We start from the raw sequence: 24,197 nt of genomic DNA on the forward strand, positions 1-24,197 counted from the left end.
AGGTCAGGGACCCAAATTAGACTTGCCGGCTTTACCTATAGCTGGCTTTGTGGGATGGAGGGAAGGTTTTATGTAAGACCTTTTCCAAGAGCTCACCAGATTGTGTCATAGCTTGCCTCCAGGGCCCCGCCCACAGCTACTTTAAAGGTCACTGGCACCCTCCAGCCACCAGTCTTCCTGGCGGCAGGTGCCTCGTGGTTTCAGCATGGTGCTGCCCTGGGCCCTCGCCGTCCTGAGCCTCATTCCTCTGCTGGACGCCCAGAGTCCGGCGTGCGCCAACTTGACGGCGGTGGTGCCCATCACCAATGCCACCCTGGACAGGGTGAGTGCCCAAGTCCCTGAGTGCCATGGGCAGCTGCTTCCATCTCTGGGCTTCCCTTTGCCCTCCTGATGCCATCCTTTTCTATCCTGGGTCCTGGGGTGAAATTCTGACCAGCCTCTGGAGGCATTTCTTTGCCTCCAAACTCCGACGCCTCTTTGCAAGGTTCCTCAACAGGGAACAATTCTGCACTGGGCAAGGAGGGGCTGCCCAGGGGTGAGGGTGGGGTGAGGGGAGATGTCTGGTCCTCCAAGTGAGCTCTTGCACGTCCACTCCTCTTCTGGGGTCCCAGTCTCCTTGTTTGTAAAATGAGGAGAGAGATCTGCTGAGTCTCATCCCAGCTGACTCTCAAGGATTCAGCTCCAGCCTCCATCACCAGTTCCTGGCTTCTCCCCAGCTCTCTGGCAAGTGGTTTTATATCGGCTCGGCCTTCCGAAACCCTGAGTACAACGAGTCAGCTAGATCGATCCAGGCAGCTTTCTTTTACTTTGAGCCCAAGCACGCGGAGGACAAGATAATTCTCAGAGAGTACCAGACCACGTGAGACCCCACACACCAATTCACCCTCAGCCTCAGCTTCCGGCTTCCACTCCCAGCTGCAGAAAAACCTTGAGCGAGTCCATCTTCCCTCCCGGCCTCAGCCTTCCCGTTGATGGACTAGGCGGGGGGGGGGGATGGGGGTCATTGACTCCAACTGCCACCTGACTCGTGGCCCTCAATGACTGAGACGGGTGACCGTCCACTTCTTGACCATCTTACTGCTTTTCTCCCCTCTCCTGTCTGACTGTAGTGGGAACAAGTGCGTCTACAACTCCAGCTCCGTGACGGTCTATCGCAAGAATGGGACCTTGTCTACATACGGTGAGGCCCAGCCCTCAGGTGGAGGGCTGCTGTGTGGAGTGGGGAGATGGTGGGTTGTCCAGCCTAAAGACGGGGGCCTGGACTAAGGCCCTGGGGGCTTTGAACACAGAGAACACGGGACAGGCCCACCTTTTATATCTCTGTGGCCCCAGTGCCTGCACACAGCAAATAATCAATAATAACTGCCAACATTGTTGAGCTCTTACTATGTGCCAGGCACTGTTTGAAGTGCTTTACATGGATTAATCCCCTTAATACTCACAAACACCCTAGGAGGACATTACAGTGACCAGATGAGGAAACAGAGACGTCAAGTAGTTTCCCTGAGGTCACACAGCTTATAATTAGAAATAGGATCTAAACCCCAGACTGGCTCCAGTCCTACCTCTCTGTCAACTACTCCTTATCTTCGGGGAGCTAAGGGTGGGAGCCTGCATTGGGCAGGCAGTGACTTCGCCCATTTCCCCACCATCACTGCAGAGAGGGCTCCTAGTAGGAGCACACAAATGCTGATGGAATTGAACGGGCACCACTTTGCAGCCCCAAGGCTCCTGTCTGAGCTTGATTTCCTCATCTGTAAAATGGGGAGAAAGGCTCTGACAGCCATGGTCCATGTGAGGCTCCCATGATTCCACACATAGAGAGTGCTCAGTGCAGAGCCTGGCACACAGGAGGAGCGAGTGACCAGTGACCTAAGACAACCCCTGGTCTTCACTGGTTGGCTGTGTGGCCCTGGGCACACCCAGGTTCCTCCCCCGTGAGACAGGAACTGTTGTGCCACCCCCGTGGTCTCATCAGAGGCTCTCTCCTCCAGAGTCGGGTAAAGAACACTTTGCTGACCTGCTGCTCACCAAGCACCCCAAGACCTTCATTCTTTCTGCCTCCTGGAACGGCAAGAAGAACGTGGGCATGTCCTTCTATGGTAAACACCTCAAACTCCCACTCCACCCAAGCCTCACCCCAGGACCACCACTACTCGGGCGGGACCCCCAGCACCCCAGCCCTCCCTGGCCTCCCACTTAGGTCCCCCATCATCCTCACCTGGCCCCCTTGCTCCATCCTGTAGCCGACAAGCCAGAGGTGACCCAGGAGCAGAAGAAAGAGTTCCTTGATACCATCAAGTGCATAGGCATTCACGAGTCAGAAATCACGTACAGCGATGAGAAAAAGGTAAGTGCAAGGAGGACCGGGCAGTGGCCACCCTGAGGGTGGTCCCACCTTGGGCAGCCTCAGAGGCCCAGAGAGGGAAGCTGTCAGTCAAAGCTGCACAGCGAGGCAGGATATCCTGTTTAAGCACCTGCCTCACTGCAGGGCCCCCGGGTGATGGACGCGTGCCCAGGAGGGAAGTCACTGGGAATCAGGGAGGACGCCTGGAGCAGGTGGGGAGGATTGTAAAGGCTAACAGGAGGGGAAGAGCATAGCCAAGGTGTGGTGAACTTGGGAAAGAGACACGCACATGCGGAATGATCACTTACAGCTGCCTGCCACACCCCCAGTGTTCTAATGTCTGTGTGATGGGGAATCAGTCTTGTGGTTTTAGGTGTCACCCAAACTGTAAGTCCAGGGCCACCGTCCCAATTTTTGAGCATTATCTGTATAATCTTCTTAATACTTTCCTTTAAACCTGTGTTGAATGCAAGGCTTTACATGGTCTTGTCCTGTGTAATAATATCTGAAATCACAGAGCTGATTTAAACTGGTTACGAAAACCAAAAACTGGTTACACGTTTGTGGATACATGTGAAATACTTTCATGATTATTAAAATAAAAACGTCTCCATCTAGACAGATTTGTGCCACCAGAGGTCATTTCCCGTGACCACCAGTGGCACAAATCATCCCCTGCTTTCGGGAACCCCGGGAAAAGGCGTATGAACACAGACACTGGAGTTGGTCCCGTGGCCAGCAGCCTGCTGCCCCTGTCCACTGGCCGGGGGACCTCGGACAGGCCGCAGGTCACCATGAGCCTCACTCTCGTCATCTTCAAAATGGTGTGAGGGGGCTTCCCTGGTGGCACAGTGATTGAGAGTCCGTCTGCCGATGCAGGGGACACGGGTTCGTGCCCCGGTGCAGGAGGATCCCACATGCCGCAGAGCGGCTGGGCCCGTGAGCCATGGCCACTGAGCCTGTGCGTCTGGAGCCTGTGCTCCGCAACGGGAGAGGCCACAACAGTGAGAGGCCCGCATACCGCAAAAAAATAAAAGAAAAAAAAATGGTGTGAGGAATCCAGGAGATCAACAGAAGGGCATGGCAAGTCATAAGTGCTCAGACATGCCAGGTGTTAAGGGTTTGAGCCTCCATTTCAGAGGTGAGTAAGCTGAGACTCAGAGAGAGAGAATGACTTGCCCAGGGTCACCCAGCTGAAGCCCTGCTTGGGCTGGAGCTACAGTCCAGAGCTTACTTCCCTCTTCCCCCAGAAGACCCCCCGCCCCCCCCGATCATGTGTTGTCTTCTCCCACCAGGATCTATGCGGGCCACTGCATATGCAGCACGAGGAGGAAAGGAAGAAGGAAGAGGAAGGGTCCTAGCATTGGGTTAGGACCTTGGGGACTCTGCGGGCCCATCCTCAGCCTCTGGCTCACCCTTCGTATCTCAGCTGTTTCCCTCAGTTGCATCAATAAAGCGTCTGTTGTGGTACAGTCAGGTTGTCATTTGCTTGTTCGTTTGTTCATCCGTTCATTCATGTTGTGCCCGCCTCAGTTGAGCCGCGGCCAACCACTGCCCTGAGTTGATCCTTGGTTGGAAGGGCCCTTGCTATAATTCCCAGCACATGTGCCAGGATGGATGACTGTATGCACTGAGTGCTGTGGGAGCCCAGCACGGGGAAGCTTCCTTCTCCAGTGGGGAAGTCTGGGAAGGCTACCTGGAAGGGGCATCTGAACCACTCTAGAAAGATGAGGAGCTTGATAACACCTGCTGTTCCCACTGCAAAGCCAAAGATCTGTTTAAGGAACATCGAAGCGGAGGCCCCTGAAGAGGAGTTCAGGTAGATAGAGGGCGGTGAGGACCCAGGAGTGTGGTGCTGAACACAAGGGCCCTTATTTATTATTTATCTATTTATTTATTTTTAAAAGATGAATCAGTTTGGTTTTATTTTTGCTCAATTCATGAGATAATCGTCAAAATTTCACCATTCATATCAAAATTTCTCCCAGGTGTCACCAAGAAACTGATGATCAATATTTTTTAAAAGAGTTTTCAAGAATCTTATCAGATCATATCGCGTTTCCTAAAGTAAATCCTTTCAGGAATGAAGGAAAGTTTCTCCTCTTAAGTACATGAAATAGAGTCCCTGTCACTTGATTATGAAGGTCACAGGGGTGCCCTGTTACCAAGTCAGGAAGCAGGCTGGCCCACGCACGGCAGCATCCCCAAGTAGCTGGGTCTGGAGGGAGAAGGAAAAGGAAACCAAACCTTCATCCTGAACCAATTAGGGTGCTTTCCACAGAGCACAAAATTCCACAGTTTTCTGCTTATCATCTTCATTTTGGTCTTGCTTACATACAAAACAACCACGCTCGCCTGCCTAGTCTTCATCTGTAAGTAGATTCTCATCCGTCCTTAAATCAGGCGAAGTTAAGTGCGGACACGTCCGAGCGTATGGGCTGAGCCAGGCTTGTGCTCCCCCACAGAATTACCTACCTAGAGCCCAGGGCTCCATCAGAGAAGGGAGTCTGCCTCAGCAAACAGTGGATACGAAAAGAGAGCAGTCTGAGCAGAAGGAAAACACTGAGCTTATTCTACCGCAAAACATCACCGGGGGGGCTTCCCTGGTGGCGCAGCGGTTGAGAGTCCGCCTGCCGATGCAGGGGACTCGGGTTCGTGCCCCGGTCCGGGAAGATCCCACATGCCGCGGAGCGGCTGGGCCCGTGAGCCATGGCCGCTGAGCCTGCGCGTCCGGAGCCTGTGCTCCGCAACGGGAGAGGCCACAACAGTGAGAGGCCCGCGTACCGCAAAAAAAAAACCCAAAAACAAAAACTAAAAACATCACCAGGAGTTAAAATAAAAGACGCGTTGTTAGTCCGAAGTCCATGCAGGTGAGACAGGAGGGAGACTCGTGTAAACACGAGCACGTTTGGACCACCGTTCATTTCTTTCAGACTCAGCTGTATGTTTTCAGTTTTTCACCCAGCAAGGCTTGCCCAGTTTGGACACTGTTGAGGAGGAAACTGGTTTTAACGTCAGCACGTCACAGACAACCTCCCGTCCTGACGCCCCCTACTCCCCACGTGTCCCCACGTGTCTTCTTCAGCTCTGATCTAAGCCTGGGCCCCTGGGAAGGGCCTGGGGCTCGTTCACACTCGGGAACAAAATGGAAAGATCAGTCTTTCACTTTGCGAGGGAGCTGGGACGATCCTGACGAGAGTGGACATGGTGGGATAAAGGCATGGACAGGGCAGGAGTGAGGAGACCGCAGTTGGGGAGCAGCTGCCCTGAGGGCACCTGGTGAGCCAGTGAATTGCAGCAGAGGCCGCAGGCCCTGTGGAGCGGCTCTGGAGGTCCTGGTATGAGATTGCAGGGGGACTCTCATCCGAGCTCCCTTTACTCTGTAGGGCCCTTATTTAGATGTCAGCCTGGCCATCTGGGGAGGCGAGTTAGGAGGGCCCAGACCGGAGGCAGGAAGACCTCCACGGAGGCTGCTGTGAGCATCCTGGAAGAGGCGGGCGTCTGGGCCAGGGCAGGGGCAGGATGGGGGAGACTCGGAGGACTTGGGGCCAGGCCAGAGGGGCTGTGTGTCTCCATGAGGTGACCTCAGAGTGCCCACCTGACACCCAGGAGGAAGGTAGGATACCTAGGGTAAGGTTGGTCCCTCGAATCCAGCCATCTTGCAAATGTGTTTGGAGCCCTCGCCATGGGGCCACGTCTGAGGCTGGCCCGCTTAGAGGCATAAAGAGGACTGAGCGTCTGAAGCCGGGATTGCAACAAGGAAGGATGGTCTCCTTCCAGACACAAGGGCTTTGTGACGGTCATGTGAGGGAAGCAGCACCACACAGGTGGCAGAGAAATTGGGCTGAACGATTGGAGTCATTCTATGTGCAAGCGTCCTAAGCCATTTGGAGTGACAGGACCATAACCCTGGCTCCTGACACCCAGTCCTGTGGCCCACGGGCCAGTGTCCTCCAAAGAGCCACAGAACCAAGGCTTCAGCATCCTTTGTTCAAAGCTGCAGCCATGCTGTGCCCAGGGCACTGAGGCTGGAGACACTGCTCTGCCTCCCACCTCGGGCTCCCCCTTCCCATCCACCTTCCCATGAGGTTGTGGATCTGGAGGCTCAGAACCAACAAGAAATCTCCCATCTCGGCAAGATGCTGTTTTCAACTCTCCTGAGAAGGGTCAGCTGGAAAATGAAATAGAAATGAGTCCTGGCGGGCCGGGAGAAACAAGTGAGATGAGAGGTGGGGAAGACTGAAGAAAAGGCCAAGGGAAGGGGAAGCAGGAGCTGGGGAGGAAAAAGTCATGGAGGTTTAAGGAGGAAAGAACAGTGACAAAGTATATGGACTTTGGAGTCAGACCATCGTGAGTTCGCGCATTCGGAACCTCGGTCTCCTCATCAATAAAATGGGCGCACAGTGGGTCACTTAGCTCAAGGATTGGCATCTAGGAGGCGCTCAGTAAATGGCAGCTGTTGTTGCTGTTTGCTGCCAAAAGGAGCACTGGAAAGAGAGTCCGGGCTCGTGCTCTTGCAGACACCAATTTGCTGTGTGTCACATAAAAGAAGCTTGGTCAGACGGCCTCTCCTCGCAGGCCCCTCCAGTGGAAAGCTTTATGGTTCTGAGGGGGAAAGCTGGAGAGACAGAAGGCACTGAAGGGAGGTAGGCAGGCAGTCTGGAGATGTGCACCCAACCGGTCCCTCGGGGGAGGGCTCCACTTGGCACCAAATCTTTCACCCCACAAACTTGACTTTAGAAACCACAAGTGGATGACACACACCACAGATGTGGGCGGCTTTGGGAATGTTTTTGGTTTTGGCTTTCATTTCTTAAGATCAATATTCACTCTTCTTTATTTGCTCTCATAACGAAAATAGATTTTTTAATGTCCCAAATATACAAATATCACTGACGCACACACATTCCAGAAAAGCTGAAGTCTGAGCTGCTACAAGGTCAGGGAGCAGGAGATGGCCTGGCCTCATGGCCACAGACAAGGACCTGGCAGGAAGCTGGCCACTGGCTCAGTTCCACGGGGGTCCCAGGGTAGAGCCGGGGGTCTCGGGGTGAGGTACTGAGGGGGACCATGGTGGATGGCTTTCTGGGTCCTCCGGGGGGTGTCTCCATCCCAGCAGACCCACGGGAAAGGCCTCTCAACCATGGAGAAGCTGGGTGTGTGTCATCCTGAGATATCCCAATGGCCTCAAAGTGCCCCACTGACCACCAGTCACCAGGAGAAAGGTCCCCACCACGTCCTTCCCAGAGACACCTACTCTGGAGTGGCTGGTCACAGGTGATGGACAAGTTTTCGCCAGAGACCCTGGTCCTGGCCCTTCTTATCTGGCCTCCTAAGAAGGATCCAAGACCAGGAAATGCTTCAGTTTGAAAAACAGGAATCTGTCCATCCATATATAAAATACATATTGTTAGCCGGAGATGGACACATGCAGGACCAGGAGCCTCCCAGAGATGGCATCTGGACAGATGGTGGCCTCAGTCCCAGCACCTCCTTCAGGGCTGGTCCCTAGGAAGTGACTTCTCCGGAGGACCAGCTGATACCCTTTCCGTTCTGGAAACACGGAGGCTGAGCAGGCAGGGCCGGTGCGGAGGGAGCCCTCCTCAAGAGGGTCTGCGGGGCTTCCAGGGCGACAGGGACTGCCCAGCCCTGCCCCCCGTGCGTCTCTGAGCCTTGAGCGCAGTCAGAAGAGGCAGGAGCCCCGCAGGCCGCGGGCCTGGCGCAGGTCGGCCGACAGGGAGCGGCTCATGAGCTTGGTGGTGGAGCGGACGCTCTCGGCAGCCTGGACCGCTCGGCTCAGGGCCTTGTTGAGCTCCTCCAGGTCCAGCTGGATGGAGTGGCGGGGTCTCCCGGCCGGCCGAGCGGAGACTGCGGGGGGCCACTCAGCAGCTGCTTGGGCTGAGGTAGGTGCTGCAGGCGCGTAGTACCTGGGGAGAGACGCGAGTGCGTTCACTGACCGCGGAGAGGGCTGGGGGCTTCTCAGCCCCAGCTCGGCCCCTACATTCTGAGTCACAGTTTCTTCACCTCTAAAATGGGAAAAAGGAGCCCCGCTGAGGGATGTGTTAGAGGGGTGAAGCAAGGTAAACGGGAGTGCCTGAACCAGAACAGTCCCCCAAAAATGGTCTGTTTCATCTACCCGTTCATTGAACAAATGCTAATGGAACATATATGTGCCAGCCAGTGCACTAGGGCCTGAGGTCATCACGGTGAATGAACAACACGGACCCCGTCCGCCGCCTTCTTGGAGCTTCTAGTCTGAGAGCCTGGGAGAGCAGGCTCACCCCAGGCTCTGGAGCAAAGCCCCTTCATCAGAGAGGTCATGTATGGAGCCCTATTTGTCAGGTGTGGAGCGCTGGAGAAACGTGATAATAATAATTAGGATTCTGCAGGAGTGAGAGGGTCTGGCTCCACTCATCCCTCCCAGCCTGGTCCTGCAGGAATGTATGGTGTTGTTTAAAAGTTCTGGGGGGCTTCCCTGGTGGCGCAGTGGTTGAGAGTCCGCCTGCCGATGCAGGGGACGCGGGTTTGTGCCCCGGTCCGGGAAGATCCCACATGCTGCAGAGCGGCTGGGCCCGTGAGCCATGGCTGCTGAGCCTGCGCATCCGGAGCCTGTGCTCCGCAACGGGAGAGGCCACAACAGTGAGAGGCCCGCGTACAGCAAAAAAAAAAAAAAAAGTTCTGGGGAAAACCGGCTGAGGAGCCATGAGCTGAAGCACAGGTTTCTCCAAGAAATGACAACTGCATTCCTCCAAGGATGCCAAGTTTAGGGTTCAAAGAAACCGATGTTGGGCAGGAAGAGGGCGTGGCACCTGTGGAGTAAAGTGTGTAGGAGAGAGAGGGACAAAGAAGCATGTTCCCTAAATAGAGCAGGAATGGGTTTAGGAGAACTTGGCCGGAGACATTCACTGGTGTTTTGCTTGGCACGCTGTAAACTCTGGTCTTATTCCTGACCCTTCACTTTCTAAATTGCATTATTGCACAGTGTGAAAAAAGGGCTTTGCTAGGATCTGAACAGATGTCTCTCCAAACAAGATGTACAAATGGCCAACAAGCACATGAAAAGATGCTCAACATCATTAGCCAGCAGGGAAGTGCAAATCAAAACCACATGAGATGCCACTTCACACACTCCCCACCCACTGGGTGTCCTCAGAGACACTCACTGCTAAAAGCAAAAAGATAGCCATGAGCGTCTGTGAGGATGTGGGGAGATAGGAACCCTCAAACACTGCTGGTGGGAGTGTAAAATGGTGCCACTATTTTGGAAAGCGGTTTGGCGGTTCCTCAGTTAAACACGGCGCCTGGCCTGGGGCTGGCATCCTCATCCTCAGGACCCGTTTGCCAGGCTCTGAGATAAGCCCTTTACCAGCACTGTCTTGATTACTCGGTAGGTACTTTTATACTTATCTTACAGATGAGCAAAGTGAAGCTCGGAGAAGCTAAGTGATGCAGGAAGCTCCCCAAATCCTGGCCACCCGCACGACCATGAACAAGCTACATCATTCTCAAGGGGTCCGTTTCTCCATGGAAAACAGCCATATTTAGCTACCTCCCAGGGTAGATCCAATAGGAAAATTCAGGTTAAAAGCTCTGTATGCCCAGTGCTCTGTAAATGTCAGCTACTGAGGACTCCGCCAGAGTCAAAGAGCTGGAAGGAGCAGTGCTGGATTTAAACCCAGAGCTAATTAGCTCCCAGGAGATGCTGGTACGTATCATCTGAACTGAATGAATGGGCTTCTTGAATCCAGTTCCCTCCTTAAGGGCAGACTAGCTGGTGTAAGTACTGGGTTCCCACACACCCCTGCCTTCTGATAATTCTGACGACCAGCTTGGCCTGAAAGTTACCCCAAACTCCCCCTAGGGGAGAAGCTACAAAACAGAACAAACAACAACCAAGAAACCCCCCAAAACCAAAAAACTGGCTAGAAAGCCTCTGGTGCAGAGGCTATAAGGTGGCTGGCCAGCAGGCGGCAGCACAGGCCCATTCAGCTTTCTAAGGGTTCCTGGCCTCAGCCACTGAGCATGCTCGGTCCTGCTGATGGGCAGCTGGAGAAACTTCAGGGTGGCATCAGCCCCAATTCCAGTAGCATTAGAAGCACTGTGGTTACTGGCCACCTTCTATGTACTATGGGCTTGCTATGCATCATTTCATTTAATCCTCACCACAACCCATTTCACAGACGGAAAAACTGAGGCACAGGAGCAAAGTGACCTGCTGGCCTGGTCTGTTGGGCACTAAAGCTCAGGGTCTTTCCCCTTCCCCACGGCCTGTCCAGGCCTGAGGACACCAACCTGGCTAGTTCTGCCCACAGGTCTGAGTCTGGAAGGATCTGGAATGACCTCAGAAGTAGAGACCCATGGCTACCGTGGACGCTCAGAGCTTTCTCCTGGGCCACCAAATTCCAGGCAAACCCTTTCCTGTCCAACGAATCAGAGGCCTGAGCATGCAGTATGGCCTCTCTTAACTGCTGGAGCAGAGGGTTCCTTAACGACCCACCCCGTCTCAGCTGAGAGGAAAGCAAGAAACCGCGCTGTAGGCAGGACTCCTCATGGAGCTGGATGGAGCCTGGGCCTCTGCTCCTGCCAAGCGCCAGCCCTGATGGAAACTCTGGCCTCTTGCTGCTCACAGACACAGGCTTCTGACAACACACCACTGAAGAGGACCCCCGACCCAGTCATTTTACAGTGAGGGAAACTGAGGCATAGAACTAGCTGATGACAGTCAGGAGAAGGAGAAAGATCTCCTAATTCCAGGGTCCAGGACTTTTTTTTCCTGCACAGTCCCGTCATGTTGAAGCCACCTTTCCTCATTTTTTCCTCTTACTAATGACAGTATTAACAGCAGCAGCATTTGCTGTGATGACAAAAGCTGCCGTTTATTCAGCAAAGAGCATTTGCTGGTACCGCACTACGAACCCCACAAACAGCTCGTGGGGCTCTCGCCACCTGCCTCATTCAATCCTCATACAACTGTACGTGACTGAGACTCTGACCCCATTTAACAGATGGGAAAAGCGAGGCTCAGAGAGGAAGTAGCTTTACCAAGGCCACACCACTAATAAGCGGCAGACCGGATGCCAGTACAGCTCTGACTCTAAAACCTGGACCATTTCCGCCTCAACTGCTGTGCTTTTTCTGTCTTGACTGATGGTACATCCAAATCCATGTGAAAAGTGATTGCTCCTCTGGCCGTGGACCTGACCCATATGCCTATAAACTGTCAAGGCCATCGGGAACAAGGAACGTCTGAGAAACTGTCTCAGCCAGGAGGAGCCTGAGAGATGTGACAACTAAATGCATGAGGTAACTTGTGGGGTGGGGGGGATCCTGGAACAGAAAAAGCACTTCAGGTAAAAACTAAGAAACCTGAACGAACTGTGGACTTTAGTTAATAACAATGTATTAATCATGGTTCACTAACTGCACTATACCATATCAAGGTGAGAAGTTTATAACAGAAGAAACTGTGTTTGGGGGGTGGTATAGGTGAACTCCCTGTGTTATCTGTTCCATTTCTCTATAAATCTAAAACTGTTCTAAAAATAAAGCCTAGTTTTTGAAAAAGTATTACTTGCTCTCTGAGAAGTCCCATAAGGAGATGGAAGATGGTTAAGGTCCTAGGTCCCCCTGAGGCTGTTAGAGGTCAGGGCCCTCTGCCAGCCTCCTTCACTGCTGGGTCCCCAGGGCCAAGCACTCTCACTGGTGCCCAGGGAGCATTCAGGGTTTGTTGAGTGACTGCATGAGTGTTGGCAGGGGGAAACACAGGACTACTCAGTGCCCGAGTTCTCAAGCTACCCAACTCAGGTCTGAATGCCAATTGTTAAGCGATTCAGACCAAAAGGCTAGGAGGGTGGGAACGGAAGGTTCTTACACAGTGGCTGATGGATAAGGCACGAGGGGAACCGAGGAGACGTAGGTAAAGGCAGGAGGGGCTGGCGCTGAGGGCGCGGCAGCCAGATACCACAGTGCAGGAGGCGGCGCGGGTGACGACCCTGTCCGCTTGCTCCTTTGTTTGGGGCTGGAGGTAGAAGATGCGTTTCTCCTGGTGGCGGCCATTTCCGGTGCTGTCAGGGAGGGACACCAGAGAGACACAGTCTCACCACTTGGGAAGATCCAACAGAGAACAGAGGGTCCTCCCAGCCCCACCAGCCCCATTAGAGCTGGACACGGGGCCGGCCATGCCGGGAGTGCCTCGCTTTGGGAAAGCCAACTCTCATCCAGTTTGCTCCATCCCAGACTGTGCAAGCTGCCACCCCGGCTAAGTGCCCCCTCCCAGGGGCCCACGCCGGAATCCAGGGGAGCTGGGGGAAGAGACGGAGCATCTGTCCCTACCAGAGCCGGCTGAGTCTGGGCCCTCCCCCTTGGAGGAGGACCCAACTCGACCACACAGCGGACATCGCTGGGTCTCAGTGTGAGATGGTCCCAGTGGGTCCTTGGTGACAGCATCACCTGGAAGAGGAGGCAGAGACGTCAGGAGAGGCTCATGTCTAAGTCACTGGGCCCCCACAAGCCTCCCGCAGCACTGAGCTTCCCTCAGGGACCACTGCAGAGGAGACAAGCGGCCCCCACTGGGTGACAGCAATATTGATGGTAACCATGACATCGAGAGGCATCTCCTGAGCCAGGCCCTCTGCTCAAGGTCTTCATGCATTAGTTGATCAAATCCAACAAGCCACTGGTCTAGCTACCATCACCACTCCCCCATTTTACAGATGGGCAAACTGAGGCTGCAGAAGGTTGAATAATTTGCCAAGTCTCAGAGCTGGGAAGCAGTGGTCCTCTGTCTGATCTCAAGCCTGGTTCTCCCGACTGGAGCCCTTGTACCTACGGGTCATCCTCCACAGTGACACAGGCCCATTCTCCAGGTGGGACCAGCCCACGACGGCCCCTGGGCACCAGGGCGAGTCAGTGGAGGCCTAGTGAGCAGAAGGAGAGTGGGCATCCTGGTTCTCTTCCTGTACAAATCCTCAGCACCACAACTGGGAGAATTCCAGGGTCCATCTGCTTCTCCTTCAGGCCTCAGCTCAGCGTCACTCCCTCTGGGAAGTCCCACCACCCACCGGGCTGAGTTATGTGCTCCCCCACCCCGGTTCTGACCATTCTGTTTCATCTGCTTAGCTGAAGAGTTTGTTAGGGACAAGGCCCAGGGCCCAGTCTGGGAAGGTGCTGAATAAGTGAATGAGTGGTAGGCTTGTTGGGACTCTAGCAAAGGCGCAGCCATCTAGTGGTGAAGAGCCAGGGCTTTAGAGTCACAAAGACCTGGGTTCAAATCCTGCCTCTACCACTCGTAAGTTGTGTGCCCTTGGGCAAGTTACTTAACTTCTCGGAGCCTCAGTTTCTTCACTCATATAATGGACATAGTCATCAAATGTGCAAAACCTACTTCATAGGGTTGTGAGGATTAATGTTAGTACAACCCTTAGCATGTTGCCCTGTATATAGTAACGGCTTAATAAACGACAGCTCCATCATGATCATCATTATTGCTTGAAAGGGCCTCAGAGACCATCTCCAAACCTTTCATTATGGATGTGGACCTGAGGCTCAGAGACGTTAAGGAACTTGCCTAATGTCACATAGCGTGTCGGTGGCAGAACGGGGACTAGAACCTGGTGTCCATATTCTCAGGCCACTTCTCTCCCCACTACTCTTCCCCTAAACTCTTGGGTTTGGGGGAAAGAGTGAGGAGTGGAGGGAGGACAGAGGGGAGATAAGACAATCAATGCTGCCAGCCCCCCTGCTGCTTGCACCCCTCCCCGCATCAGGACCTTCTGGAATCATGTTCATGTCTTCTCTATGTCAAGGTGAAGGAGAGTGGCTTCAGGCAAAGCACCTGGAGGAATAGATGTGAGGGCAGGACTCCCTGGGAGGGCTAAAAAGACCAGAAAAAAAATCTCTTTCCCTTGTCTGGATCTTGACCCGCGCACAGCTCAGGGTGGCCCATGTCTGGCCCAGCTGCACCCCCAAGGCCAAGGGCAAGAAGCTGCAGCCTCGTAGCCTTGGCCGCTTCTTCAGGTACCATCCCCTACCTGGATCCTCTGTCCTAGCGGGTCGGCAGTGGGGACAGGAGACTGGGCCGCTGCCTCTTGGGACAGTCTTGGGGGTCAGAACATGGTACTCCTGGCCTGGGGAAGAAACCATGACAGTCAGTGTCAGTTGGGCGTGGATGCAGCATGGGGGACGATTTAGAAGAAGGATCTCTCTCCTCTTCCTCCAAATGGTTTAACAGTCTCCCTCTCAATCTTTTTCTCATGCACACACACACACGTGCACACACATGTGATATATGTGCATAAATATGTAGCTATGTAATTGGACATGTACATATACACATATACATAGAAACACTTTTATTTGTCTGTTTATTATAAGCTCTCATCTCAGATCCTATTTACGGACCAGCTGCCTAGTTCTCGATACACAGAAGCAACCAACAAATGCAAGCTCAGTCAGGATTGGAGAGCAGGCCAGGAAGACAGGACAAGCAATGACACAGTGTGACGCTAGTCCCGCATACCCCGGCTTGCTGGTTAGGATTAGCATGGCTTGGGCATGGAGTCAGTGGTGTTTTCTCTGTGCTCCAAGCAGCTGGAAAATAGGGATAGTCATACTGTGGGTTTCATAGGCTTGTTGGGAGGACTGAATGGGGTCATATCCGTGAGGTATCCTGCCCCGCACCTGGCAGATGTCAAGTGCTCAAGGTTATCAGAAGGTTGGACAGGGTCTTGGGACTGCACCCAGCCCTGCCATCCCGTGCCTCGTCCATCCCTGAGTCTCAGATAGGACCTTCAGAATGTTGCCTGATGAATTACTTTTTTCTCTCCCCTCTGCCGTGCAGGGTCCCCACTTTATACTGTGTGTGTGTTGCATTGGGGCCCCTGGACGCACTGCTGCTTTCACTTCTAACCCTCGGCTTCTATCTGCTCGGCTGGGAGACATTGTATCTCATTTCCTGCCTTCTCTGCATCGTATCTGAGGTTAACAGCCCTCCCTCCCAGTGAGGTATGGGTGAGAGCCACGTCTATAATTTACTTACTATAATTCACACATTTACTCTAATTGCTTATTTGTTACTGGTCGTCTCTGCTATGCAGTCAGATTCATGAAAGTAGGAGCCATATCCGTATTTGTTTTAATGTTAAGCACTCTGAAATCCTACTATGCGTCACCTCAAGCCTTACTACGTGCCGGGTACCCAGTCGGTGAGACACGGGGCCCCCTGGGGAATCAGAACCTTAAGGCGGTCCAGGAGTGATTCCGTGTTCACCCTGTCACCCAGGTCCTGCAAACGTCAAGCTCTCCTTAAACCGCTTCATGAATGACCAGCTGAATGGGCTTCCCCAGAACCAAGCATGGGCCCTGACAAAGTGGAGGCCTCAGAAACTGTCTGCTGAGTGAATGAATGAACAAACACACCCAGATTCAAAGAGACAATACTCCCCGATGTTTCTGTATCACACAACTCATAAAAAATGATAGTATTTCAATGGCCCACCGGCTAAACGGAAGAGCCTTCTCAGGACAGAGACCAACCTGGGGACCATGCCCACCCAGCGCCCCCTCCTGGCCCACCTGTGTATTGGCCCCGGAAGGTGACCCTCTCTGGCCGACCGGTGCTACCCACTCCTCTCCTTCTATTCCGAGCTGCCTGTGGACTGTCCTCGGTGGTCTTGCCCCTCTCAGAGAACAGCCTGGGGGAGGCTGGCTCAGATTCGGAACCTGAGGTGGAAAGAGGGGCATCAGAGGGGGAGGGGGTGGGGGGTCACATAGTTTAGGGAGTGGGTGGATCACGAGTTCAGGCTCTGGGGCAGGCTTAGATTTTAAACCCAGCTCTGCCCCTTAGCAATCACAGCTGATGCATCTGGACCCCTGGCCTTGTGCTAAGTGCTTGGCATGCTTCATGTCACGTACCCTCACAGCAACCCCGGAGCGGACGCTATTATCACTGCACTGTTAGCTGTCCGTTTAACTGTGCAGGGCAGGTGAACAACCTGGCCAAGGCCACACAGCTAGAAAGGAGTGAGCTGGGGCCACTGATTCCAGAGCCATATTCCTTCAGGCAAGTCCCTTGTGCTTCCGGGCTTTGGTGTCCTGATCTGCAGAACGTGGATAATACGACCCATCTTGCAGTGACGATTAAGCAAGATGATACACATACACAAAGCCCTTACGGAAACCGCAGCTCACAGCACGTGCATAGCATACTGCTGCTGTTATTAGAAGTACGTGGTATTTCAGAGCACTACAACTACCTAAAAAAGACACCCAAAACCTTCTGGAAGTTTCCTCTAGGGCTGTTGCTGTAGTCCCTGACCACTTAGCCAACATGCTCAGACTGTGGCCTCCAAAAATCAGTCCAGGCAGGTGGTCACTTACTCAGGGACAATCGAGGCACCTCCCGAGGCACCAAGGAGGACCTGGCTTGCCTCCTTCCTGCGGGGACTTCTTGCTCTGCGCCCCCAGGCTCACCAGACAATCTCTCTGTGGATTTACTAGCAAAAGGGAGAGAGAGAGAGATGACGTCACTGGATGAGGTTTCATGCAGCCTTTAAAGATGATCAGTGAGAAGCCCAACCCAGAGAAACGCTTATAACATAAGGAAAGAGGAGAATATGAAAGTCAAAACCGAAGACTCTGGAGTCAAACTCATAGAAAATGGCTCTGAGCCTCTCTGCCCCTCAGTTTCCTCATCTGTCAAATGGGGATAATAGGAGCAATGACTTCAGAGGGTTGTTGGAAGGATTGATGAGACAATGTCCATTAAAAATGTTAACGTAGTGCCCTCCAATAGAAATACTCAGAAGTTCGTTAGTTAAAGATGCTTTTATAAGTCATCATAAGTGAATAGCTGCTGAGTGAGTGGGTGAAAGGGTGAGCGTCCTGAAAATGTTCTAGCTCTCCACTTGGGTGATGAGTTCAGGGATGTTCACTGTATCATGCTTTATTATTAACACATATGTTTAATATATTCTTCTATGTATCAAATATCACATGGTAAAAAAAAAAATGTAAGAGTGAATGAATGAGTGAATAAGCGAGAGAGGGACGTGGCTGTGCCTGAGTCCACATGTCTGGAGAGAGCCAGAGGTTGGCCAACTTGACCCTCTGCAGCTCCCACCAGGGCATAGGGGCGGGAGTTTGCGGTTCACCCACCTGCCATAATGGGACCCCCAAGTGGCTGAGGAATCAGCTGGCTGGTCCCGGGCCCGGGTGGGATGGTCAAAGTTGGACGCTGGGCGCTTCGGGCTGCCCTGGAGGTGCTGGTGCAGGCTGTCCTCCAGCCGGAGCCGGAGCCGGGAGACCTCTTCTTGCAGCTCACGGATGGCCTGGCTGGGGTGGGGGGGGTGGAGACAGGAGAAAGAACAGATGCACAGTGAACATAGCTGCAGCCGCCGCCTGAGTGCTGCCTGGATGCCAGGTCTTTGTCCTTTTCCAGCAGGCACCGTCCAACTCTGCTGTCGGTGGATTCTCCAACTTCCCTGTGTGTCCGCTTTTCTTGCTACACATCGTGACACCCCTCTGAGTTCATGTCCCTCCCTGCACATTTGGTGAGCAAAGCAGAACCTTCTTTGAGGTTTACCCAACCTAGCATGCAGGGCCTCTGAGTAACTATTCTGAAACACCAGTGGCAAATTCTCAAGATAGAGATGAGGATGCAGAGAAGAGAGGGCATTGGCTCAAGGTACACTTTAAAATTTCAATTCTGACCTGCCTCAGCCCCCGGGCTGCCCTCCCCTTCCTCAACCTCTGTCTGTAGAAACCCTAACTATCTATGCAGGCCTGGTTCCTTCCCGCCTTTGCTCAGCCACCCCTCCTGGGTTCCCCCAAACATTTCCTACATTGTTCAAGCCCATCTCCCTGCTCCTGGCGGAAGATGCTTGTTTATCTGTCTCCTCAACCAGACACTGAGCCCCTGGCAGGCAAGGAGTGGGCCTCCCCATCTCACAACCCCTGAGACCTCATAGATGCTCAGAGAATGGCACTGAGCTGGCCTCCAGGCTCCCAGAGGGAGCAGAGTAAATGTGTGTGTGTGGAGAAGGGACAAAGAGACACACGGTGCTTCCCATCACCAACTGAACGTGAGCAGGCTGGAAGCTGTAGGGGTGCCAGAGGCAAGGCTGCTGTCATGCTGGGGAAGCCCCCAAACACAGCCCAACCTGGGACTGGCGAGGTAGCTCACGAGCCACTAGCATCTTGGGAGTAAATCCTGTTTGCATTTCTCCCCGATTGGTCCCTGAATCTCTAGGGTCTCATTCTGAGGGTGTCGCTGGCACTGCAGCAGCCAATTCTACCCAGACACTGCTACACACAAACCCCCCTACACACGGGGCATCAGAGCCCGGGCTGGGCACGGCCGTCCTCCAGGCTGAGGCAAGCTCTACGTCTACTGTTCAGACCAGCTTCCGGGGTGAGGGCTCCCCTCAGGTTTAGTTCTTGCCTGGTGGCCCCTGGACTCTTGGGGGAGTGTCTCCTGGTGCCGGCTTCAGCAGACATCAGCCTTCAGATGGGTGCACAGAGGAGGCAGGAGACCTCCCTCTGGCTATGGCCTGGCGCTGTGTGCGTCTAAGGGCAGTTGGTTCCCCTGGCAATTCCCAGGGCAACGCTTGTTGGGGTTTCCAAGGCAAACCATGAGGGTGGCGGCTGCAGAAGAGTAAGAACTCCGGTCACCAGTTAACCCCTGAAAGGCAGGGCTGAGGCCCCGTGATGGGTGCAGGACTGGGGCGGCTCTGGCTCCCTGTCCAGGCCAAAGGCCGCTGAACGAGAGCCTGGGATTTGGAATACCCCGTTAGGCGTCACTTGTCCTCTCTGGCTTGTTTCTACCAGGATCTCAGTCTTCCTGACCTAATCCTTTAGTGACTGAGTGCCAGCTGGCACCTATAAGTCATCTTTCCCTGCAATTTTACTCCCCCTTCCTAGGTTCCCCATCTCCGCATCAGCATCCAACTGGTTGGCCAGCCAACAATCTGAGTCATTCTAAACCTTTCTCTTTCCCTGAACACCCCAAAAGTTAACCAACTCCCAAGTCCTGTGGGCCCAATGCCTAATTATCTCTTTTCAAATGCACCTCCCTTCCCTCCCCACTGGCCCCATAACCTCTCTCCTGGGTGCGGCAGGCTTCTCAGCAATCCCCTGGCCTCTATTCTCACCCTCACAGTGGTCAGAGAATTCTTTCTAAAACGTAAACCCAACCACGCCTCTCCCTGGCTTAAAGCCTCCCTCATTGTCCTTAGGTGAGACTTTCTACATTCATGAATATTCAGTGAGCACCTTTCCTGAGCAGAGCCATCATCCAAACTTCTAACCACATGTGTCTGAGGCCCTCCAAGATCTCCCCCAGGTCTCCCTGTCTTCCTCTCTGCTTTTGTTGTTTCACACCCCACCTCATACTTGAGGATCCGGCTATAATAAACATTTGGTGCCTAAAAGGTGGCAGGCACTCTCTCACCTCTAGGCCTTTGCACATACTGTTCCCTCTGCTGGGATATTCTTCCATCTCTCTTCCTTCCGGTCTCAGCTGAGATAACACTTCCTCCAGGAAGCCCTCCCTGAAGCCTCTGACTGGGCTAGATGCCCCTTCTCTGTGCTCCCACAGTCCTTCAGCCCTGTGCCATCATACTGGGGGTGCAACCACCTGTTTCTTGGTCCGTCCTACAAGATGGTGAGCCTTACGAGCTCAAGGACTGTCTTGCCCACTATTGTATTCCCAGGGGCTGGCATACTGTAGGTAAATAAGCCTCTCATTCCCCTGTAGATATCAGAGGAGACTGCAGGAGTGAACTTACTCAACTCAGGCCTGGAAGCCAACACCCCACCCCAACAAAGGCCTGTGATTGATTATTGGCCAAAAGCTACTCAGAGGAGAAGTAAGAGGACTGACTAATCTCTTTTCCCATTTCTGTTTAATGAAGCAAGGAGAAAACTTTCTCAGTAGAAAAACTGCACTTGGATTAAAAATTAAAAATTGAAAAAATTGTCCCTTCTCAGTTCATACGATGAATGCGTAAACTGCAGAAAACACACCCCTGGGAAGTGCAGACCTGTCTTGGAAGGGAAATGTTGGGGGACAGGCAGAGGAATCTTAGCACCAGCAAGGTGAACCTCTAGGTCATTTCCCACCAGCTGGAGAAGTGTCCTCAGAATCTAGATCCATGACATCCCACAGGAGCAGCCCTGAGCTGGGAGGCAGGATGCCTGGGTCTTTCTGGCCTCAGCACAGCCACCACTGGATGGAGACCCTAGAAAGCCCGTGCTTCCCGGCTCTATGATGAGCTTGAATCCGCAGCGCCCAAGTATGCAACTTACTCTCGCCCCGTCCTGGTGAGGAGGAAGGTGGAGGTGGTCTCTGCGGGCCCATGGGGTGGAGCGGCGGCTGCAGGGGCCAGGGTCGGGGGTGAGCTGATTGTCGCGCCATGGGGGAGCTGCTCAGAAAGCTGCTTTCGGCCCTTGAACTCTGAGCCAGGGACCACTAGGGAGGCAGAAAGGGGTCAGAGTGAGTTCACACAGAGAGGACCCTTGAAGTGAGAACCTGTGCGGGTGGAAGGGTGCTGGGGGGGAAGAGATGGGGCCCGGCTGAGGTCATGAATGAAGCTCCTATCGAGGTCGATGACCCTCAAAACAGGAAGAAGATGTGGGTTTTGCTGGGAGCAAAGCGGGCCTGCAGAGCTGTTTATAACTAGATTTCCCTCCCCCATCCACCATTTCGGCATCAGATCCAAGTCTCCAGGGCCTTCCCCCTACAAAGAGGCCCCTGCTCCTCCACGAGGGCCCCCAGACTCTGCATCACCAGGACGCTCTGGGACTGGCTTCGGAGCCTCACCTCCCTCTGAAATTAGTCACACCTTTGCCTGTGTGCATGTTTCTTGGGGGAGCATTCAAAACTTTAACTAGCCTCTCAAAGGCATGGGTGACCAGAGGTTACAAACCACTCAGCTGGCCCATGCATTAAAACAATGAGCCCTTGGAAGACTAATCAGCATCTATAAAGGAACAAACTATCGATTCCTGGAGCAATCTAGATGAGTCTCCAGAAAAGTACGCTGAGTGAAAAAGGAGCCAATCCCAAAAGGTTACATATTATACGATTCCATTTCTATAACGTTCTTGAAACGACAAAATTACAGAAATGGAGAACAGATTAGTGGTTACCAGGAGTTAAGGAGGTGGTGACTGTGTCTATAAAAGGGCAACATGAGGGACCCTGAGACGGTGTAAATGTTCTGTGTCTTGACTGAATCCATGTCAATATCTGGTTGTGACATTGCTCTATGGTTTTGCAAGATATTATTATTGGGAAAAACTGGGGGAAGGATCTCTGTGTATTATTTCCTACAACTGCATGTGACTCTTTAATTAATTAAACTTTTAACTAAAGTTAAATTTCAAATTTTTAAATGGTGAACCTTAAGAGGCAGAGCTAATCTGAGAACAGTGGTTACCTTTGGGAGGTGTGGGAGTGACTGGGAAGGGCTTGAGGGGGGTCTGGGCTTCTAATCGTGTTGAGTTTCTTGGTCTGTGGTCACTTCGAGAAAATTCATCAATTTATATTCTTTCCTGTATGTTTTATTTCAATAAAAAGTTCACAAGCATTTTTTAAAGGTAAAAAATGAAATCACAGATTTTATAGACACAGTGTTCATGACACGGTGTTTAGTGAAAAAAAGGAGGTTACTGGGACTTCCCTGGTGGTCCAGTGGTAAAGAATCCACCTTCCAGTGCAGGGAAGTGTGTTCGATCCCTGGTCGGGGAACTAAGATCCCCACATGCCGGGGGGGCAACTAAGCCTGCGCGCCACAACTACTGAGTTCGTGCGCCTCAATGAGAGAGCGTGCATGCCGCAAACTACAGAGGTCACATGCTCTGGAACCCGCGCACCACAACTAGAGAGAGAAAACCCGCACGTCACAACTAGAGAGAAGCCCACGCCGCAACGAAGACGCTGTGTGCTGCAACAAAGATCCGATGCAGCCAAAAAAAAAAAAAAAAAAAGGAGGTTATTAAACATTCACGTATAATATCCCATTTCCGTTTTAAGTATTTGTAAATAAACACACACACACTGACAAAGAAAACAGCTCACAGGTTCTACACCAAAATGCCAGCAGTGACGGGTTTTAGCTTATTGTTTTTTCTTTTGTTCCCTTTTGTCCACCTTACCTGCAATTTCAAATTTTCCTACAATGAACCTGTAAGATATTTTGCATCTAAAGGGTAATGCAAGTTTTCTTACGGATTTGATTTTTTTAACCCATGCAATCCAACCACCCCCAGGTTCTGGCCAACCCAGATGCATCCACTCACCCATCTCAGCCGCCAGTGCCCGCTCCAGGCAGAAGCTGGGTGCCCTCTGCCCGAGAGGACTGTCCTGGCCAGGTGGGAGCCTCTGGGCTCGGCTCCTGGGTATGATGGGCTCAGAGGCTCTTCTGGGTACCGGAAGACCCCTGGTCTGGCGGTGGGAGGTTGCATCTCGGGGCACAGACGGAGTGAAAGACTGGGCTAATGTCCCTCGGGTGCTGGGAGACCATGGAGGGAGAGACACGCTGAGGTCACACAGAAGGAGGCCACAGCCGCCGAGACCCTCCACATGCTAAACCATGAACTCCTGACCTTTGCGACTTGGCACCCCCGGCAGTACAGTATTTCTGAGGATGCGCCCCCATTATACATGCATTTTCTTTATAAACTGCAGAAGTGTACATCTGCCTACTCACACAAAATTATAAAGCTCAACTTAGTTTTTAGATAATATACAAAGAAATAAAATTTGTAATCCTTCCTTCCCAGGCAGCCCTGGGTAGCCCGAGGGGCCTGCATCCAGCTTTGGAGACTATCACTCTACCTGGTGGCTCTGTCACGCCACCCTCCCTACAGACTTTATTCATTCACCATTTCATCATTCATTTGCTCAACAAATATTTATTTCCCAGTCTGTCGATGATTGGCGGAGTGACACTGGGCAAGTCGCTTTCCCTTTCTGAACCTTAGTTCCCCTCTATCAATAAGATAGGGGAAATGAACCATCCTTGGGGGGATGAAGTGTGGGCTCTGAGAACGCCCAGGCCATCTGTCCCTGTTCTGAGCTCACAGGCACTCTGATTCTCAGGCTATCTCAGGTGTGTACACTGATGGGGTCCCCAGGATACCTGATCTGGGAGAACCGGTGCTCTGGGGTCTGAGTGAGGGGCGACACTCTGCTGGTTTCTGAGCCCACAAAGCCACTGTCTGTCTCGGGGGATGCCATCCAGGGCTCCTGAAAGAGACAGCGTCCCTTTAAATTGGAGAGATGTGCTTGAGGCACACTGCGAAACCCTTCCCAAGTCCTGGCCTGGGCCTTACATTCCAGAGGCTCACAGACAGGGAGGCTGGCCCAGATCCCAGCAGCCGGGCCCAGGGGGTGAGGGTCCTGCAGCACGAGCACCCAGCCAACCTCAGGGACTCCACGCCCCGAGAAGACCCTGAGTAAGTCCCGCTTCCCTGAGAAGTGGGAGCCAGGGCCCTTGGGAGAGATACTGAGATATCCTGAGTTGAGAACAGAAAGAGGAGCAGAAACGTCCCGTGGCGGGAATGGGATTCTCATGTCCACATGGCTTCCGGGCTGGGCCTGGAACACCTTGGTCCTACCTGACTGCAGAAATGCCCGGGCCTGATGAATTGGGAAAATAAACTTGATCAAATACGCACACCTCCAACACACTGCATCTAATGCAAGGTGCAAAGATGGCCAACAGAGAGACATGTGTGCCTGCCCTCAGTGAGTTCATGGTCGAGTACAGACTCCTTACCATGGGCTCATTAGGACTACAGGTGTGTGTGTGTGCGCGCGCGCGCGCGTGTGTGTGTGTGTGTACACATG

The 24,197-nt window shown here is 53.0% G+C and overlaps 2 protein-coding genes across 4 annotated transcripts in view; one reads left to right on the forward strand and one right to left on the reverse strand.

Annotated features, from left to right (window-relative positions):
* The first annotated feature begins 205 nt into the window (after window positions 1-205).
* ORM1 (orosomucoid 1) lies at window positions 206-3,813 on the forward strand. Its single transcript, XM_004269303.4, has 6 exons — window positions 206-322; window positions 717-859; window positions 1,110-1,180; window positions 1,995-2,102; window positions 2,247-2,350; window positions 3,643-3,813. Exons 1-6 carry the CDS (start codon window positions 206-208, stop codon window positions 3,706-3,708), a joined length of 609 nt encoding a protein of 202 aa, XP_004269351.1. The 3' UTR covers window positions 3,709-3,813.
* Window positions 3,814-7,166: 3,353 nt separating this feature from the next.
* AKNA (AT-hook transcription factor) overlaps window positions 7,167-24,197 on the reverse strand; it is a 43,542-nt gene continuing 26,511 nt past the window's right edge. For 2 of the 3 annotated variants that reach the window (XM_049710908.1, XM_049710906.1), the window contains 10 exons: window positions 23,488-23,594; window positions 22,646-22,857; window positions 20,651-20,813; window positions 17,501-17,677; window positions 16,724-16,839; window positions 15,920-16,066; window positions 14,377-14,472; window positions 12,680-12,796; window positions 12,219-12,411; window positions 7,167-8,274 (listed from right to left, as the gene is read on the reverse strand). In XM_049710908.1, the coding sequence (XP_049566865.1) occupies window positions 8,031-8,274; window positions 12,219-12,411; window positions 12,680-12,796; window positions 14,377-14,472; window positions 15,920-16,066; window positions 16,724-16,839; window positions 17,501-17,677; window positions 20,651-20,813; window positions 22,646-22,857; window positions 23,488-23,594 (1,572 nt within the window). In that variant the 3' untranslated portion in view covers window positions 7,167-8,030. Of the gene's footprint in view, window positions 8,275-12,218; window positions 12,412-12,679; window positions 12,797-14,376; window positions 14,473-15,919; window positions 16,067-16,723; window positions 16,840-17,500; window positions 17,678-20,650; window positions 20,814-22,645; window positions 22,858-23,487; window positions 23,595-24,197 lie in introns of those variants that run through there. The other variant, XM_049710907.1, reaches the window with a different exon arrangement.

The sequence above is a fragment of the Orcinus orca genome, chromosome 6, assembly GCF_937001465.1.
Source record: "Orcinus orca chromosome 6, mOrcOrc1.1, whole genome shotgun sequence".
Lineage (NCBI taxonomy): Eukaryota > Metazoa > Chordata > Mammalia > Artiodactyla > Delphinidae > Orcinus > Orcinus orca.

What these genes read in the sequence shown, in the direction of transcription:
- ORM1 (XM_004269303.4), top strand. Translation starts at nt 206, where the DNA reads ATGGTGCTGCCCTGGGCCCTCGCCGTCCTGAGCCTCATTCCTCTGCTG. An exon ending in CCAATGCCACCCTGGACAGG is followed by an intron (nt 323 to 716) that starts GTGAGTGCCCAA and finishes GCTTCTCCCCAG; the next exon opens with CTCTCTGGCAAGTGGTTTTA. An exon ending in TGGGACCTTGTCTACATACG is followed by an intron (nt 1,181 to 1,994) that starts GTGAGGCCCAGC and finishes TCTCTCCTCCAG; the next exon opens with AGTCGGGTAAAGAACACTTT.